General features: G+C 35.4%; 1 protein-coding gene and 1 long non-coding RNA gene across 3 annotated transcripts in view; both read right to left on the reverse strand.

Moving 5' to 3' along the window:
* Positions 1 to 21,412, reverse strand: part of LOC105220330 (GTPase-activating Rap/Ran-GAP domain-like protein 3) — a 159,756-nt gene that overhangs the window by 9,448 nt on the left and 128,896 nt on the right. For both annotated transcript variants that reach the window (XM_054230511.1, XM_054230512.1), the window contains 5 exons: positions 9,750 to 9,836; positions 9,554 to 9,635; positions 4,254 to 4,372; positions 3,831 to 4,065; positions 3,333 to 3,431 (listed from right to left, as the gene is read on the reverse strand). In XM_054230511.1, coding sequence (XP_054086486.1) covers positions 3,333 to 3,431; positions 3,831 to 4,065; positions 4,254 to 4,372; positions 9,554 to 9,635; positions 9,750 to 9,836 — 622 coding nt within the window. The remainder of the gene's footprint in view (positions 1 to 3,332; positions 3,432 to 3,830; positions 4,066 to 4,253; positions 4,373 to 9,553; positions 9,636 to 9,749; positions 9,837 to 21,412) is intronic.
* On the reverse strand, positions 15,763 to 17,199 carry LOC128921855 (uncharacterized). The gene is made up of 2 exons (XR_008471166.1): positions 16,706 to 17,199; positions 15,763 to 16,576 (listed from the first exon to the last, which is right to left on the reverse strand). It is a non-coding gene; the product is annotated as an uncharacterized LOC128921855 (long non-coding RNA).

Consider the following 21,412-nt stretch of genomic DNA (forward strand, 5'->3'; position numbering starts at 1 on the left):
ACAAAATACGAATTGGTTGGTTGATTCAAATCATGTGCAACATGCGCACATGCCTGTCTTTGCTTTTACTAGAGTTATCATCGCCTCCAACACATAACATAGACGCTTATAACGGGTGATTTTTTTGAGGTTAGGATTTTCATGCATTAGTATTTGACAGATCACGTGGGATTTCAGACATGGTGTCAAAGAGAAAGATGCTCAGTATGCTTTGACATTTCATCATGAATAGACTTACTAACCAGCAACGCTTGCAAATCATTGAATTTTATTACCAAAATCAGTGTTCGGTTCGAAATGTGTTTCGCGCTTTACGTCCGATTTATGGTCTACATAATCGACCAAGTGAGCAAACAATTAATGCGATTGTGACCAAGTTTCGCACTCAGTTTACTTTATTGGACATTAAACCAACCACACGAATGCGTACAGTGCGTACAGAAGAGAATATTGCGTCTGTTTCTGAGAGTGTGGCTGAAGACCGTGAAATGTCGATTCGTCGCCGTTCGCAGCAATTGGGTTTGTGTTATTCGACCACATGGAAGATTTTACGCAAAGATCTTGGTGTAAAACCGTATAAAATACAGCTCGTGCAAGAACTGAAGCCGAACGATCTGCCACAACGTCGAATTTTCAGTGAATGGGCCCTAGAAAAGTTGGCAGAAAATCCGCTTTTTTATCGACAAATTTTGTTCAGCGATGAGGCTCATTTCTGGTTGAATGGCTACGTAAATAAGCAAAATTGCCGCATTTGGGGTGAAGAGCAACCAGAAGCCGTTCAAGAACTGCCCATGCATCCCGAAAAATGCACTGTTTGGTGTGGTTTGTACGCTGGTGGAATCATTGGACCGTATTTTTTCAAAGATGCTGTTGGACGCAACGTTACGGTGAATGGCGATCGCTATCGTTCGATGCTAACAAACTTTTTGTTGCCAAAAATGGAAGAACTGAACTTGGTTGACATGTGGTTTCAACAAGATGGCGCTACATGCCACACAGCTCGCGATTCTATGGCCATTTTGAGGGAAAACTTCGGAGAACAATTCATCTCAAGAAATGGACCCGTAAGTTGGCCACCAAGATCATGCGATTTAACGCCTTTAGACTATTTTTTGTGGGGCTACGTCAAGTCTAAAGTCTACAGAAATAAGCCAGCAACTATTCCAGCTTTGGAAGACAACATTTCCGAAGAAATTCGGGCTATTCCGGCCGAAATGCTCGAAAAAGTTGCCCAAAATTGGACTTTCCGAATGGACCACCTAAGACGCAGCCGCGGTCAACATTTAAATGAAATTATCTTCAAAAAGTAAATGTCATGAACCAATCTAACGTTTCAAATAAAGAACCGATGAGATTTTGCAAATTTTATGCGTTTTTTTTTTTAAAAAAGTTATCAAGCTCTTAAAAAATCACCCTTTACAAATGGAATATCTTGCTTCATAAATGACTCTACATACTTTCATTACACGTGACATGAAAGTGTGTATGGCAATTTTCATTAGAAAATGAAATTGTTCTTCGCTACCGGTGGGCGTAGCTTGGTTCCACAAACACTCTGCTAAAATTAAACATTGTCACCAAGTGTAAATTAAAATAAAATAAATTAAGTTTATTTTTTATTACAAAATGTGGAGACGGGCTCGGTGTTTCGTTTTGGTCGCGTATGCATCGAGAAATAGGATGTGGATCGGATAGCTCTTGAATATTTATCTGTTTAAAAGCTAATGTTATGACATTTATGTCTGTCACTGTCTGCAGGTCGTGATGATATTTTTATACTCTCGCAACAAATGTTGCTAAAGAAAGCATTATAGTTTTGTTCACATAACGGTTGTTTGTAACACCCAAAACTAAACGAGTAAGATATAGGGTTATATATACCAAAGTGATCAGGGTGAAAAGTGGAGTTCAAATCCGAATGTCTGTCTGTCCGTTCGTCCGCCTGTGCAAGCTGTAACTTGAGTAAAAAATAAGATATCTTGATGAAACTTGGCACACTTATTTCTAGGCACCATAGGAAGGTTGCTTTCGAAAATGAGCACAATCGGACCACTGCCACGCCCACAAAATGGCGAAAACCGAAAACACATAAAGTGCCATAACTAAGCCCTAAATAAAGCTATGGAAATAAAATTTGGTATGAAGGATCGCACTAGGAAGGGGCATATTTGGATGTAATTTTTTTGGGGAAGTGGGCGTAGCCCCGCCCTCTACTAAGTTTTTTGTACATATATCGCAAGCCAATAGAGCTATATAAACCAAACTTTCTGCAGTCGTTTTTCTTAGCCACTTCCTAATAAAGTCCAAAAATGAAAGAAATCGGATCATAACCACGCCCACCTCCCATACAAAGGTTAGGTTGAAAATTACTAAAAGTGGGTTTACTCACTAACGAAAAACGTCAGAAACACTAAATTTCACATAAGAAATGGCAGATGAGAGCTGCACTCAGATTTTTTTACAAAATGGAAAATGGGCGTGACGTCGCCCACTTATGGGTCAAAAACTATATCTCAGGAACTACTCGACCGATTTCAATGAAACTTGGTTTGTAATAGTTTCCTTACATCCCAATGATATGTTGTGAAAATAGGCCAAATCGCTTCACAAGCACGCCTACTTCCTATATACCAGAACTTTGAAGACAATTTGAATCGTTTACTTTACAATATATAAAGTAAGTGCTAGTGAAAATATCGGTGCAGCACAAATACTATGTTAATACTGTGGCAGCCCCATTCTAAAAATCGTCGAAATCGGACTATAGGTTTTTAAGGCCCCATATATCGAACACGAGGACCTCGGAGCTTCTAACCTAATATTATGGTTTCCAACTTTCAATGGACTTTAAACAATATATATGACGAATATGTGGGTCAAATTGTGTATTATATAATATTAATAAAGTTAAATAAATAAATTGCGAGAGTATAAAATGTTCGGTTACACCCGAACTTAGCCATTCCTTACTTGTTCTAACTTCAAACTGTGGAAACGAAACTATAGCATATGGATTTAGAACCAGATAATTTGTATCAAGTTTAGTTAGAGATTTATTTTTAATTTTGAAATATAGCAGCGGTACAAATACTTATATTAATTTCAATGTGATTTATTACCCCGTGTACCACTTAAAAATATTATGGGGTAGCCACTATTTTTTTGTTTCCACTGTTGTTATGCAGTTTTCGATTAAGAGTTTTGACCATACAATTCGTATATTATTTCATTATCTTAATATTATCTTATATATTTTTTATGTATATGTATATATTATTTCATCTACATACATAAATATTTTTTAATACAACTACATTATTCAAATGAAGTACCTTTTACATCTAACCCTCCCCGAAAGCGATCCCAACCTTTAAGACGAATGCGCTCGCCTAGTATATGAAGAAAAGCATCGAATTCTTTACTTGCATCTTCTGTTAAAAATGTACAGAAGTAAAAAACAACGGTAAAAAATCAATATATGTGAATTATTATTGCATTGGTGAAAATGTTTCATATAAAACTGAAATATGTGCAAACCCTGATTGAAATCGTGTGCTCGGTACATATAAATAAATATTTAATATGGATAAAGAAGAAGTTCATAGTATAGTATCCAAAGTAAATTACAGTTGACGTAAACAATAGCTTATGTAAATAGAATACATACTTATAATCAAAACAATAGAAACAGTTTGCCATTGCTTCAATAATGCATAAATTATTTACTTAAGGAAATTGGAATTTTAAATTTGTCAACACACTGTTATGGTCCATATGAGTATAAATAAATGCAGAGCATACACTTTAGTTTAATTTTATTTTTTACTTACGATTACTTAGCATTTCGTCATCACAATCTTGGCCAGGTTTCATATATACCACACCGAATTTAAAGTTGACCGAGCCTTCTTGCTCTTCAAGCAGTAGCAAATCTTTTTGTATGTCGGCTGTAAATATCTCTTTGGGGTTTTTAGCTGATGTGTCCATGCCCGTAAAATGTGTCAAAATCTGTTTCACAGTCAGCTTCTGATTGGCTTGAAAAGGGATTGCAATTTTCTGCGTACCCTAAAAAATAAATATAATTTGTACTTTCAACTTGTTGACTATAAATGCAATGAACTCATTTCCAATTAAGTTTATCCTTCTTTAATTTAAACACATTTGGACGCATCTACTCTTAAATGTTATACTTATTTTACATTAATCTATTAATGGCTTGTATGTTTTTAAATTTATTTTCATTATCATCTTACTTGCTTCCTAAATAATATTGCCCGATACATGGGCGCACCCTGATGACCCGAATCTTGTGAAACAACTGAAAGAAAGTAAGGACTCTTCTCCGTATCTATGCCGACATAATTTTGGTGCACTACAAGTAAAAAGTAAAGACAAAATATGTATACATCAATAACAAAAACAGAAATTTGAATGCCTATAAATTTTGCATTTGCATTTTTCAAACAGGTCTATACAAACAATAAGGGTGGCAAGCCGCACTAGACAGCTGACTGAATTTTTTCCATATAAACAGTAATTCTCAGATTTCGACCAGTAATGTGGATCTCAGGATTTTATTTTGCATTGTATTGATCTATCTAGTCTAGTAACTAGTTTGATTATAGTCAGAACGTAAATGTAAACTGGTATTTTCCCTGACTAGCCAGGTGTGCCGGTTATGCCTAAGACAGATAGGTTTCTGTACTACGATGTGTACTACAATAAATGCTCAAGAAACCGTATACCAGCATAGTGCCACACATGTAGTATTGTACTATGTTTACATCCATCATCTGATACAAATAAATTCAAGCAAAATATAATTATGAATAACAGGCAGGAAAATTGATCCTGACTTAGTTATAACTTCAAGCAATCTTAAAATATTATTGTCCAATATAATTATTACATATTACATATTTATACTCTCGCAACAAATGTTGCTAAAGAGAGTATTATAGTTTTGTTCACATAACGGTTGTTTGTAACACCCAAGACTAAACGAGTTAGATATAGGGTTATATATACCAAAGTGATCAGGGTGAAGAGTGGAGTTCAAATCCGAATGTCTGTCTGTCCGTCCGTCCGTCTGTGCAAGCTGTAACTTGAATAAAAATTAAGATATCTTGATGGAACTTGGCACACTTATTTCTTGTAGTACGGAACACCATTTGCTTTCAAACAAAATTCGGAAAACCGGTGATACATATGGTTTCTGAAGCATACTGCAATATGTACTACATGTCTGTCTCAGGTATTAGTGAGTCAATAGTGACCCAGTAGTTCGGTTGGTGTCAAGCGATTACTAGAGCGCTAAACCTACTAGCGATTTCATTCATTACTAGTAATTAGTCTTTTCGCTAATGATTTGTAATGTAACGAGGCATTACTCGAAAAATGAATTGGCTACTACTCGGAGTTGTTTTTTCATTTCGCGCTCTCTCTCTCTCTAGTCTCTTTTGACACACAATTTTTTTCCAAAAATTTGACGCGTCATTTCACATTTTTCAGACTAAGAGGAAGATTGCGTAATTTGCGTACGGAAAGTTATATAATATTTTGACATATAATGAAAAAGTAATGTGCAAGAAAGTGAAAATTAATTTAATAAGTGATAAAAATAATACAATAAAATTTTGAACGCAACAAAAGAAGAAGGCAAAAACACCACGGACGGAGACGCCAACACCGGATCATCACAAACAACAACAAAATCACCGCAGATAACCCATCTCTACAACCATAGAACCATCGCGGGATTATCTACCCATAGATCAGGTATATACTTAATATAATCGAAAACATATTATTATTATCAATTTAACATTATTATACTAAAAACTAATATTTTTTATTTTGCATACATATGTATGTATTTTGCAATAATAAATAAAAATTAATTAAAATAACTAATAATAAAAAGTAATATAAATAAAGAAAATAAATATTTAGTATATAAGAATAATATAATGTAAGATAATTTTTAAGGACGAAAAAAGGGAGGAGATAGAAAATAAGAATATTTGTACATGAATTAAATAAATATATTTCTTTGTATTTCGTAAACATTTATTTTATTTTTTGTAAAAGTGTTGTTTTCAAAAGTTTTTCTCAGGCGTAGAACTACAAGCGTTAATGGACCAGTAGAATCGCTAGTGATTTTGAATTAATGAAACCTCTAGCGTGTTCGAATTAGTCAAATCACTAGCCATTTTGGATTAACGAAAACGTTAGTGATTCTGTACTAGCGATTCACTAACGATTTTGGAACTAGTCCTTTCACCAGTGACTGGTAATGCAGAGTCGCACCGCTCGATTACTCTCGTAGGACATTGCAATGTAAAAATCGTTAGTCAAATAACATTGCATGTAATCGGGCTGGGACCGGTGCTAATGATTCGGAATTAGTTATATCGTTAGCTCTTCTCCGATGGTACCGAACTACAGGGGATTTTGTCTTTGTTGCTCTTTTGATTTTCCTCTTGTTTCCCTGCAGTACGGCTGGTATGAATTGGTGAATTGCACTAGTGAATTCTTGTGTTACAAGTAACTAGAGAATTCACGACAACGAGGTAATGCAGAGAAGCAATAGTACATGAGAGAGAAGAGAGCATGGTCTAAAGAACTTTGTGCTCAATATGTACTCTCAGTAGAATATTAGCGACAAATAAGGGTGGGAATGCAATTTTGAGAGATCGAAGCAAAAATAATGCAGAATAATAACGGCAGAGCATCTCGTACAGTAAGTACAAGTTGCAAATAATTATTGGATCATTATAGTATTTACGTACAAGTTGGTCATTGAAAGCATGATTTACTGTAGTAGAAAGGTAAAAGTAATTCTGATATTTCATTTTTCCCATAATAGTTGTTCTCTGATTGTAAACATTCGCGGATTCTAATACGTTTATTGTTTATTAAAAGGTGAATAATTAAATGAAATAATAGTGAATAAAAACAAAGAAAATATAAATATTTTATATGTACATATATATGTATGTATGCAAAAAAATGGATTGCCCTGCTTTGTTTGGAAGTGTTTGCACGTACATACATATGTATTTATGAATATCCTTGTATGTACATTTATTTAAATTATTAACACCTTACTTATATGTATACTTGTTTCGAATTATTTTAATCATTTAAGATCAACACCAAATTTTAATGGAACTCTTAGAAATGTGGCTTGGGGATATAAGTGCAGTGATAAATATGGTATGAAATTTGTAATACAATTTTAATATCATTTTAAATTTCTTTTTAATTATTTTCTTTCTTTATCACATGTAAAACGAAGTCGTTTTTGAATCCAGCCGAAGCGCACAAAAATTTTGACTGATATTAACCAACTCTGTTGTTCAGATGGTAAATATAATTGTAAACAAAGAAATTTTGAATAAAAATTAATATTGTTAATTATATAAAATTTAAATAAAATTTGTGTTTAATTATGTTTGGCATAAATTAGCTAGGTTGAGAGGTAGTGAAGAAAGTAGTGAAATTTAATAGTCGGTAAGTTGTGAGGTAACTAATGATATATAGTCAGTGATATGTGGTGAAGTAGCTAGTGAAGTATAGGCGGTGAAATCACTCGTGAATAATGTTAATCGGTTACCGCCAATGACATCGCCGTGTTAAATTCATGAGTGAATTGCATTGCCGGTATTATGGTGGGTAATCAGTGGTGGTTACCAGTAAGTAGTGAATTCACTAGTGTTTCACTAATGAGCCGAACTGAAGGGTTGCCATTGTTAGCTCGTACACGCACATACAAATGTACACACACAAAATAGTATAAAAGGCGATTGAAGGAATAGAACAAAAAAGAACGTGCTCAACAAGTGTACATCGTAACCAAAAGCTATTAAAATGCATGTTTTGCATTTAATAAAAAACGAAAATAAATATGATGGAAATACTGTATTACATTTCCTGTACAAAATAATGCAGTAATATACAGGAGATTGTAACAAAGCAACTGATTTATTTACACTTTGTCAGCAGAATGAGCGTGGCGAAGAGCAAGTAATAAAGGCACAACTCTTGAAAAATGGATTTATTATTGTTCAAAATTAATTATTGAAGTTGACAAGGGTTTTATGATATTTTAATAATCTCTGCAAGAAATATAGATTTTTAAGATCACGTATATGACATTAGCTTTATCAGCTGTACTAAACGGAAACTAGTAGTTTTTTTTTCAAATTTTAAGAGTGCATCAGGTGTCGTTAAAAATTCGTTATAAACAAGTGAGGCAGTAATAATTATAGAAGAAGTAATAAAAATATATGTTTCCGTAGAATACAAATAGACAACGTTTGGCCTTGTGCTTTAGTGATCGTCATTGCGAATGTCAATCTTATTAGTAATTGAATTGTTGTTTGTGTTAACATTTAGTGGTATCAAAAGTAGCTTACGGACAATTCTCGGAGTAACCCGATATGAACACAAAATTTCATAAAAATCGGTCTAGCGGTTACAGAGGAGTTTGGCAATAAACACTGCGGCACAAGAATTTAATATATTAGATATATATGTATATTAGATATATGGTAAGATACAAGCTACTAGAATTCATTAATTTCATATTTTATTAACAAGAAATAAATACGAGCGGTCAATTTCTTTACCACATTAAATTTCAAAGCAGTTAGTAATTTGTGATAAGCTTTATTTTGTTGTAATTGTTGATGATTCTGCCACCTATTGCAAAGCTAAATAAGTTGGTATTCAACGTGACGTTACATTGGAATGAGTGCTGTTGTGCATTTTTACACTTTTTCTAGCGGACCTAACTCGAATATTGTCTCACTATTACCACAAATCACCAAGTTGACCTAAAGGTATTATAGCAAGAAATCCATTATTTTTCCAATAGATCGCTTTAGTAAGTAGTATTCTGGAAAACAAATTGTCAAATATAATATATAAATCAAATAATGAGAATCATCGACCGTCATGTAAGCATTTCAAGGCCAACTCGAACTAGATATTGACATTCAATGCAAATACAAGAGATTTATTTTACTATACCTATTTATTTATGAATTAATTTCTTATGGGTTACAAAAACATTATTGTCTTTAAAATTTAAAAGGTTTAGTGTTAGATTTAAATATTTAAGATATGTTTCTTATTAAGATTTTTTTACCAATTAAACAATTTTTATGAACCCAACTCTGCCACTATCAAATGAAAGTGAGGAGTTGGTGTCAAATTTGACCAAAAAGAAGCTGCCAAATGGGATTACTAAATTAATCAATATTAAACTAACTATTCTTCAGTCTGGTTATATTTGTTATAAAAATTATTAGATGTCAGTTAATAATTAATTCTCACACATATTTTTATTAAAGAGTTAGTGGACGAGCGTACTGTTTCGCAACTTTTTTTGTTTAATTAGTTATTTTATTAATTAATCAATTTAATGTATTTTAATCAATGTTTTTCTCAAACAGCACCTATTAATATTTATTATAGCACAGATTAATGACAAATATAAAATAATATCTTATATTTGAAGCTTAGCTCATCATTTTTATTTACTTACATTTTCCCAAAAAGTATTTGAAATACCATCTTGTTTGATGCTCAGGATTTTCTAAGATAGGTGTACTGGGTGATCCGAAGACCTGCAAAAGTAAAACAAAATTTGCAAACTTACTCAAGTACATTATTGTAGGATTCTTGGATTTAACGTCATTTACGACGGGGATATATTTTAAGTTTATCTTTGCTTGACTCACCTCATCCTTTTCCGCCAGTGAATCGCCATTTTCAATACGAAAGCGTTTAAAATTCGGATCTAGGCCATCTAAATCGGATTGTGGTAACTGCAAATTAAAGCAAACACTTAGTATGTACACATGGTCCCAATGATGAACCTTAGGAATTGAAATGTGTTAAATATATTGACATTAAAGGTTTATAAGGGTCGAAGTGGGGTATTCTATGCCAAATTATAATGCTCATAAAACTTATTAAAAATAAAAAATAATTTTTAGTAACCACAGTTATCTGCGATTACCACAATTCTCTATAACTTCCTTAAGTTATTAAAATTCTGGCATAGTTAAAAAATGTGGAGGTTACAAACATGTTTATCAACTAACAAATGTTTTCCATCATTTTCCAAATGCACATTTATGTAGTAAATTGATAAGCAGTGAAATGACAAGTGTAATCAAAACAAAAAAATAGCAGCTTTCCATTTAGAACTACACGAATTTAAAAAGAAACAATATTACTACGTTGTAAATATACTGTTTTTGGCAATATACAGTAATCCCCGCAAATGTTCCCCTTCTTAACATGCAAGACTTTTGAGACATTTAAGCGGGAAAGGCACTTAAATGAATCCCCCTTAAGTGCGTCGAGGTAATTACCAAGCGTTTTCTCAGATACTTCGATGCAATATTTTTTTCTTTTAGAATGAAAGTCACATTTATTTTTTATAACAAAAAATATTATTAATAACAATAAATATAAAAAAAAACATTACAAAACGGATGTATATATTCAAAGGCACTTAAAAGAAGAAAATTGCAAACAATTTTGTATTTTTAAGCGGGAAAGGCATTTAAGCTGATGCTCTTAACCCTTTCATGCCCGAATTAAAATGGGCGGAGCTAACATTTTTTTAGAACAGATATATATTAGTCTTAACTCAAATATGATGTGATAAAAATTTGAAAGTACTTTGTATCCTGGTTCATTAGTTACAGGATGTAGCCTATAGGCAACAACTAAAGTATTATAAATAAACTAAACACTTTTCTCGTGACTTATTTTTTTTATATAACTATCTTATCTTTATTTATTTTTATAGTTCACTTGGTTTTAAAATGAAATAATTATTTTTATGTATTTGAACACTTTTTTATAACCACTTTTGTATAACTTTTTTGCGAAACGATCTTGATCAGTTCACTATGCGGAGAACGCCTACTGAATGAAAGCGTGCACAGCTCATAACATAAAAAGTAACTGTAAGCTTGCACAGCACATAAGTATACATAATTGAAAAAACCGCTGGTCAAAACAATTGAAATAACCAGAATTAGAAGCCGGTAAGTACAATGTTGTACATATACAGAAGAAATTGCCGAAAAAGCTGCACTCTGATTTTTTTATACTCTTGCAACAAAGTTAAGAGAGTATAATAGTTTTGTTCACCTAACGGTTGTTTGTAAGACCTAAAACTAATTGAGTTAGGTATGGAGTTATATATACCAAAGTGATCAGGGAGACGAGGAGATTTGAAATCCAGATGTCTGTCCGTCTGTGCAAGCGATAACTTGAGTAAAAATTGAGATATCTTGATGAAACTTGGTACACATATTCCTTGACACCATAACAAGGCTGCTTTCGGGCGAAATCGGTCTACTGCCACGCCCACAAAATGGCGAAAACCGAAAACAAATAACAAATAACTTTGAAGTCGATATGAATCGTTTACTTTACAATATATACAGTAAGCATTAGTGAAGATATGTTGAAGCAATTCAGAGGGAATATTATTCTTTTAATAATATGTCTCCGTTCCAAAAATGGGTGAAATCGGGATATAATTTCACCTAGCTCCCATAAACCTAATATTAAGGTTTCCAACTTTAAATGGACTTTATACTATATATGTATATGACGAATCTGTTTATATTAATAAAATTAAATAAACAAATTGCGAGAGTATAAAATGTTCGGTTATTCCCTAACGTAGCCCTTTCTTACTTGTTTAAATTCAAAATGGGCGTGGCACTTATCTCAGGAACTACTCGACAGATTTCATTTAAATTTGGTACATAATATTCTCTTAACACCCTGATGACACGGATGAAAAATAGGTGAAATTAGTTCACAACTACGCCTACTTTCCTTATAATTTTGAATTCCATCTGATTCATTATCTTTGTAATATATACATTACGAAACAATGAAGATAGCGGAATAAAAATTTACACAAGTGCTGTATTTCAGCTGTGGCATCACTTGTAGAAAAATTGTCGAAATCTGACTATAACTTTTCAAGACACCGTATATCGAACATGAAGAACTCAGTGCGTAAGGTTACCTTTCCGTTGTGTTTCATGTGTGTAAAAATATTTCAATCTTTGTCTTTCGGTTATACAAGGATTTTCTATTACGATTAACCATAGGCTGCATAAAAACTGCTATTTAGGCCGAGATCCTAAACAACTAAAACACTTTGTAAAGGTAAATATCCCGTTTTGAAAAGTTTAACATTCACTCGAAATAATTAATTTGTAAATATTCTGTTAATTTTGAAAATTAACGAAACTATATTTTTATGTGTAAAAATATCCCTTTTTGAAACGGACGCTCACAATTAAAGCTTTTTTACTTGGAAACTATCTCGTTCAATTCATAATCCAAGTGACGAAATTAAGTATATTAGCACTAAGAACAAGACTGCATACTTAGTTAAAAAATAATAAAATGCCATTTCTGTTTACTAAGATAATAAACGCTTTTGTTGTACTATATATTGCAGCCATTAGAAACAGTGTATAGTTTACGATATGTGTTTATGTACAAAAAATATTGAACCCTTATAACAAGTAAAGTGGTGTTATGTTTACCAAGCATTTCACTCACTTTATTACTAAACAGTTTATTTGGAGTTTTAAAGATATGCTACAAGAAATATCAAAACCTAACCTAAAACATAAGAATGATGATGAGTTATCATCAGTCATCAACTGCAAATGTGATTGAATTTATGACCAAAACGGAATAAAGGATGAACTCGAATTATAAAAAATTTTGTTTTTATACATACGCAAACATTTCACGTTCATTAAATGGTCGTCTCTGTTAGCTTAAAAAATTTAAATTTCCTCTGCATTTGCATCTGCTACACAATCTGTTTGACATCCTGAACCAACTCAAACAATATAAGTTTGGATGGCAACTTAGTGGATATCAGAGTAAAAAAGGCATATTATTGGATAATACGCTTAGCACAAACCAAATTTAAGCTGAAATGTCTTAGTATCTTTTAGACGATATTCAACTTTGTTTGGTGCCCAATATTCTCGTGACATCCTTATGTTGGAATTCGAAAGGTAACGTACTACACCAAATCTACTTCCCACACAGCACAATATTAAATTTTATGTGAATCCCACACAAGTATTGTCCTGCTAAAGCTTTAACATTCTCCCACTCTCACTAACTGCAAGCAGTTGGCGTTGTGGTGAAAGAGGCTCCAGAGTCGGTTGAGGTATATGGATATGTTTATTCTAGATTTATTCATGGTTTTCAGAAATCAACGGCTCAAAGGTTGTACCAAAAAATACAACTAAGTACTCAACGGTTATTTTTGGAGGGGCTAAAGAGCAAGTTGAGGCACCGCCAAGCATCTTGTTTATCCACAGAGGCCTGGAAAGGTAAAAGAAGCGCTGGGCTGCTGGCGAATGGAATCAGCACACATTAATAAAATTTTAACCCAAAAAAAATGAAAAAATGTCAGTACAGGGGTACTTTTTGAAAGCATCCAGGATGTTGATACGCTCGCAGACACAAATGCCTTCAAATAGCGTGCGCAATGCCACTCTGGAGCATTCCACCCCACAGAGCACATCTAATTTTAGGAATAAAAAAAAACATACCAAAATCGAAAAACCTTTTACAAATTTGCTTCTGAGAAGAGAAAATTAAAATTAGGAGTCAAAAATAGCGAATTAGAAAAAGAAAAAGAGATGAATCAAACGTTGTTCGGGTGACTATGACATTGGTAAACTATGAGATTGGTAAACTTATTAGCTTAATCGAATACCACTAATATGTATTGAAGCATACCTATCAGCAGCTAATAAAAAAAACATTGTAATATACATATTTATCAGCAGCAAATAAGATAACAAAATAGTAGCATGTAAGTACACATAGGAATAAATAGAAGTACGCGAACCAAATGAAGTTAAATTAGGTATTTCGATCAATAAAGATGGATATATTAAGTGTTCATAAAAATTCTATTGCCAGCCGCTGATTTCCAAAGAGTTTTTAACCGATCTTTCCTTATGAGACTGAAGGTTGTAATGACGGAAAATTATTGCCTTGTGTCTAGTCACAAATTCCAGCCCCTCGCTGTTCAATGAATTGCTATCAGTTCCCCATTAATGGTATCTAATAAAATGTAAAGGCTCACAAAATAAGTTCAGTCGAATCCAACAATTAGTTCAATGAGCATAGTGTTTCAAATTGCAATAGATTATATAAACATTATCGCATGAGTATATTCGTTTGAACATTTAACTTTATTACTTTGTTTAAGTCTTTATATGCTTTTACAAACTTTGCCAAGTGGTCCAGTAATTAAATTTATTATATTACACATATAAGTAATTAAATTCAGAGAAATTAACCACTTCTTCTCCTTCCACCTCGATTTCCTCTTCCTCTGCGTTGACGTCTTTGTCTTCTTCGACGCGCGCGTCTTCTCGCATCTACTGGAATTGCAGCAACGCTACTTGAAGTTGGAGAAACGGCACATTCGACATTGTAGCTTCAGTTAAACATGCAAATCTATGAAACATCGTGGAATAATAATCGTCGCTTTGGTGGCGTAATGATACTATTATTGACAAACACATGCTGTTATTTCGAAATCAATCGAAGTCATCGTACTTGTGGCGGCACGCGAAAACCATATTATTGACCATGAATATGCGTGTGTTCCTGCGACAGGAAAGCTCCGCAAAAGATTTGCAAATAACTGGGCAAATTCTGGTTAATACTTCTAATGGTTTGATATGTTTAAGTCTTTATATGCTTTTACAAACTTTGCCAAGTGGTCCAGTAATTAAATTTATTATATTACACATATAAGTAATTAAATTCAGAGAAATTAACCACTTCTTCTCCTTCCACCTCGATTTCCTCTTCCTCTGCGTTGACGTCTTTGTCTTCTTCGACGCGCGCGTCTTCGGGCTTGACGTTGCCTTCTTCTTGCCACACGTCTTCTTCTAGCAGCTTTTCGTCTTCTTTGCCTTCTCCTTCTATCAGCAGCATTATTGCCACCAGGAGTCCCTGGGGATGAACCAGCGGGAGGTTCTGGAGCGGAACTGCCAGGTGGAGTAGGGGATCCTCCAGCTGGAGCTGGTGTTGGTGGTCCACCTGCTGGAGCTGGGGTAGGAGATCCTCCTCCTGGAGCAGGAGTCGGAGAACCTCCTGGTGTGACTGGAGTTGGAGAACCTACCCCTGGGGTTGGTGTTGGGTTTTGAGCGTATCCCGTAAACCTGGTAGTGATGGTTAAAACCAATACACCCACCAAAAGCGATGGTAGCAATTTCATATTTTATTTGCTTTTTGTAATAGTTTGCTTGGTTTTGCTTTTCTCTTAGGCAGATTTTGACTGCGCTGATAGTAGGATTTCAAATCTATACTAATATATAAAGCTGAAGAGTTTGTTTGTTTGTTTGAACGCGCTAATCTCCGAAACTACTGGTTCGAATTGAATAATTCTTTTTATGTTGGATGGTCCATTTATCGAGGAAGACTATAGGCTATATAAGTGTAAAAAATGGGGGAAATTATTTATCTTTGAGGGCCTCCGTTCCTTGCGCTGCGAAAGCGGTTCAAGATTAGATACGCTAAGGATCGAGAACGGTTGAACCATTCTTGATGAAATGTTCAGAGGTTGTTCGTTGTGGATCTTGGAAGGTTTAGTCGGAAAATTGTAAAATTCCAAAAAGTGACTTTTTTCCATACATTTTTTTTCAATCCATCTATAAAAAAAAAACAATTCTGAAAAGTCGGAAATTGGCAAGTGGCAACAGAGAATTCAGAATTGCAAATGAGCGGTGAAATCTACAATGAAGCATTGAAATTCATATGCCATCACCAAATCGTCAAATTAGAGATGTACTGAATCGTGCATACGACAGAATAACTTTGGAACAACAAGTATAAAGAAATGTTCCATTATTTAATGAGCAGCAAAAGACGACCTATGATGAATTGATTAAGGCTGTCAATGATGGAAATGGTGGACTTTTATTTCTTGATACGCACGGTGGAACTGGGAATCCTGATTGATTCTGATATCATTGATTTTGGCATTACGTTGGCTCTCGCATCTACTGGAATTGCAGCAACGCTACTTGAAGTTGGAGAAACGGCACATTCGACATTGTAGCTTCAGTTAAACATGCAAATCTATGAAACATCGTGGAATAATAATCGTCGCTTTGGTGGCGTAATGATACTATTATTGACAAACACATGCTGTTATTTCGAAATCAATCGAAGTCATCGTACTTGTGGCGGCACGCGAAAACCATATTATTGACCATGAATATGCGTGTGTTCCTGCAACAGGAAAGCTCCGCAAAAGATTTGCAAATAACTGGGCAAATTCTGGTTAATACTTCTAATGGTTTGATATCAATCCGAACATTAGCCAAATTTATCGTAACTACGATTGGTTGAGTGCACGCAGATTTTTAACTGGCAAAAATACCGATGTCGATGATTTAATCTTTACGACTTAAAGTCAACTTCCGGTGTTCATACACATCGATCGATCATGTTGAAAATGAAGACGAAGCTGTGAATTATCCAGTGAAATTTCTAAATTCTTTGTCATTATAATGCTTTGTCATTTATTATGCTTCGCAATCTTGATAGCTGCTATCGAATAATGTAATAGTTGCAAGAATTTTTTAAAGGGACTTACAAGGTGGCAGAATGCTTGATTCCACGAATTTCTTTGAGTTCCAACGATTTGCCATTTCGGTTCAAACGTATTCAGTTTCCAATGAGACTTGCATTTGGGATGACAATAAACAAGTCTCAAAGACAGTCGCTGGATGTGTGGCATAAATTTCATTCACGAGTTGAAAAATCATCTTCTCTGTACATTTATGCACCGGAACAGAACACAAAAAATGTTATTTATTAAGCTGAGTTACATTGAAAAATAAAATTAGAAAAATCGCAAATAAATGTTTTCCAACACTATACAAATTCAACTTTGTTTTCAAAACAAATAATTTCACGCAGTGCAACGACTGCGGAGTCAGCTAGTACCTTATATAGTAGAACTGCTCTCACTTCAGTGAGGTATTTTTATTTGTTTCAACTAATACGGAATAATTGTAGTTAGTTTTAACTATTATGGCGTTTGTTAATTCCCTTCAAATATTTGGTAAATATTATTTATTTTTGTTCAAATAAATGAAGTAAACAGTCTAAATTAAAACATGTTTTTATTAATATTACTTGTGTATATAACAATACGAACGAATTGTCTATACTCACTTATTCGATTTTCAAAACATAAAACAATATACATATGTGACATGATACTAACTTCAGACACATTGTATTTATACAGATGCAGATTGTTTGAGAATTACAAGCCAGACTAATTGATCGTCAAAAGTCTATTCGGTACTTTTAATTTTACTTAATTGTAGTATATATCTGAAATTCCAATGAACGTTTACATTTTTATACATTTATAAACAAAGTTGCTAAGCGACGCTCACAAAATAGAGAAAACCGAAAACACATAAAGTGCCTAATAAGCCATAAATGAAGTTATGAAAGTAAAATTTGGTACAAAGGATCGCACTATGAAGAGTCATATCTGGATGTAATTTTTTTGGGGAAGTAGGCCGCCCCCTCTAAGTTTTTGTACCTATCTCGTAAGATACTAAAGCTATTTCAACCAAATTTTCTATAGGATTATAACCACGTCCACCCCCATACAAAGGTTAGGTCAAAAATGCTTTAATTCAGAAGAAAAACGCCAGAAACCTTAAAATTCATTATAAATAAGGCACAGCAATGCTGCACTCAAATTGGTATACAAAATTTTAAATGGGGGTGGCTCCGCCCACTTAGGGGTCAAAAACAAAATCTCCTAAACTGCTCGACAAATTTTAATGAAATTCGGTTTGTAATATTTTTCTTGCATTCCAATAATATGTCGTGAAAATAGGTCAAATTCACAACCACACATAATTCGTATATTCCAGGACTATGAAGTCCATCTGAATCGTTTACTTTACAATATATAAAGTAAGCCCTAGTGAAAATATTTTGAAGAAATTCAGAGGGAATATTTTTCTTCTAACAGTATGACTCCGTGCCAAAAATGGGTGAAATGAGGACGATATAATCAAGGTAGAATCGAAAGACGGCCTTATTCTAATACCCTCTCTGCGTCGGATTCATCGTGAGTTTTGCTAAAACCTTTCTACTTGTTCACTTGAGAAGGTTTCCTTTTGCTTCAGATATGCTTCCAACTATCGGTTAACTAAGCATGCATTTTTAGAAATACTTAGAAAAAATATACATTTAGTAAGAGAAACGTCCATACGTAATTTAATAAAATTGGCTACAAGTTTTAGGTTTTTAGCTGAAGGTTTATTTCAACGTGTTTTCGGAAGCACAGTATCACATTTTTTATCCGTAATGATTAATATTTTGTGTCACAAGTGGATTAAACTTTAAATGTCAGAGTGGATTCCAGAAAAGAAAAACTTCACTTTATGCAAAAATTATTAATACCAGAAGTGATAGGATGGATTGATGGAACTCATGCAGCTGTGGTAAAACCCTTTGTGATCGAACATCTTTTTTTTAACAGAAAAGGGGGTTTCAGCATAAATGCGATGATTCTAAGACGGAATTCTTATTGTGTTTATAAATTTCTTCTTGAGTTTGGGAAAAATGTAGTGGGGTTGCTGCTCTTGGGGTAACCAGGACCTCCCTGCTTGTATGTGGACGTTCTTTCTCCTATTCACTAACTTTATGCCCCAAAACTTCGAGAACCTTGAATGCCCTCAACGGCTGCGAAAATTCCAGAAATCCTGGCAACACATTCCTTACTATTTGTTAATATATTCTCATTGATATATATGTACATAATTAGTCGACCCGGCACGCATCGGTGTGGATAGTTTATATCTTGGTTAACTTTTTATTATAAGAGGTATGGAGGATGGGATCATGTGTAGAAGTACACGTAAGTGAGGAAAGTTTTTGATTGTGATTCACTTGAGAGTGGCCAGAAACGATTCTTCTCCACATGATTCAAGCAGTTCAAGACTTCCGGTTTTAGACCAAGTATCCTATGGGTAGCTAACAAACATCCGCTTGAAGGCGAGCTAAAGTGAGAAGGAGTACCCGCTCCTGCGGTAAGTACCAATGAAAAATTGAAAGCCTCGGATGAGACACCCCCCTTTTGATGACGACCCCTGCAAACGTTTTAAGGATAATTATTTAAGGGCATGCACCTGGAATGTCCGGACCCTTAATTGGATAGGTGCCTCTGCCCAGCTGGTTGATGTCCTCATACGACTAAAGGCTGACATCACCGCCATCCAAGAAGTGCGATGGACGGGACAAGGACGGAAGAAGGTGGGTCCTTGTGACATCTACTACAGCGGCCATATAAAGGAGCGCAAATTTGGTGTTGGATTTGTGGTGGAGAGAGACTCAGTCGCAGAGTCCTGGCATTCACCCCGGTGGATGAACGTCTAGCCACAATCCGCATAAAAGCGAGGTTCTTCAACATATCGCTTATTTGTGCCCACACCCCAACGGAAGAGAAGGACGAAGTGATCAAAGATGCTTTCTATGAGCTCCTAGAACGTACCTACGAGCGGTGCCCCCGTCATGATATCAAAATCGTGCTTGGCGATTTTAACGCCAGGGTGGGTAAAGAAGGTGTCTTTGGCACAACAGTCGGAAAATTCAGCCTCCATGACGAAACATCGCCAAACGGCCTGAGGCTGATCGACTTCGCTGGGGCCCGAAATATGGTCGTCTGTAGTACCAGATTCCAGCATAAGAAAATACACCAAGCTACTTGGCTGTCTCCTGATCGAAACATGCGTAACCAAATCGATCACGTTGTGATAGGCGGAAGATATGTCTCCAGTGTTTTAGACGTGCGTACGCTCCGAGGACCAAATATAGACTCGGACCATTATCTGGTTGCAGCGAAGATACGCACCCGCCTCTGTGCAGCAAAGAACGCCCGTCAACAAACACAGGGAAGGTTCGACGTTGAAAAGCTGCAGTCGCAACAGACAGCCACGAAATACTCTACTCGACTTGCACTCCTGCTCTCTGAGAGCACTCATCAGCATTTCGGTATAAGGGAACTGTGGAACGGCATCTCAAACTCACTGCGAACCGCTGCAACCGAAACAATTGGATTTCGGCGACGGCAAAAAACAAGCTGGTACGATGAGGAATGCCGTCTCGCAGCGGAGAGAAAACAGACTGCCTACCAAACAACCACAACACGTGCGGGATGGGATAGATACCGAGAGCTGAAGAGGGAAGCGAGACGCATTTGCAGACAAAAAAAGAAAGAGGCCGAAATGTGTGAGTTCGAAGAGCATGAGAAGCTGGCAGACAGAGGTAATGCTCGAAAATTTTACGAAAAAATGAAGCGACTTAACGAAGGTTTCAAGACCGGAGCATCCACATGTAGAGACCAAGATGGTAATCTGGTAACCTGAATGGCAGTGAAAGTACAAGACCAGGAGATGGCGACCCCGATTCCCCAATCGATGACGATGGAATAGATATTCCATTACTCGACCATGAAGAAATACGAATAGCAATTACCCGCCTGAAGAACAACAAAGCGGCAGCGGCCGATAGATTACCGGCTGAGCTATTCAAATACGGCGGCGAAGAACTGATAAGGTGCATGCGACGACAAAAAACAAGCTGGTACGATGAGGAATGCCGTCTCGCATCGGAGAGAAAACAGACTGCCTACCAAGCAACCACAACACGTGCGGAATGGGATAGATACCGAGAGCTGAAGGGGGAAGCGAGACGCATTTGCAGACAAAAAAAGAAAGAGGCCGAAATGCGTGACTTCGAAGAGCTTGAGAAGCTGGCAGACAGAGGTAATGCTCGAAAATTTTACGAAAAAATGAAGCAACTTAACGAAGGTTTCAAGACCGGAGCATCCACATGTAGAGACCAAGATGGTAATCTGGTAACCGATGTCCAGGGCATACTGGGATTATGGAGGGAACACTTCTCCGACCTGCTGAATGGCAGTGAAAGTACAAGACCAGGAGATGGCGAACCCGATTCCCCAATCGATGACAATGGAATAGATATTCCATTACCCGACCATGAAGAAATTCGAATAGCAATTACCCGCCTGAAGAACAACAAAGCGACAGCGGCCGATAGATTACCGGCTGAGCTATTCAAATACGGCGGCGAAGAACTGATAAGGTGCATGCATCAGCTTCTTTGCAAAATATGGTCGGAAGAAAGCATGCCCGACGATTGGAATCTCAGTGTGCTCTGCCCAATCCATAAAAAGGGAGATCCCACAAACTGTGCCAATTACCGTGGTATAAGCCTCCTAAATATCGCCTATAAGGTTCTATCTAGC

The sequence above is a fragment of the Zeugodacus cucurbitae genome, chromosome 5 (genome assembly GCF_028554725.1).
Source record: "Zeugodacus cucurbitae isolate PBARC_wt_2022May chromosome 5, idZeuCucr1.2, whole genome shotgun sequence".
NCBI lineage: Eukaryota > Metazoa > Arthropoda > Insecta > Diptera > Tephritidae > Zeugodacus > Zeugodacus cucurbitae.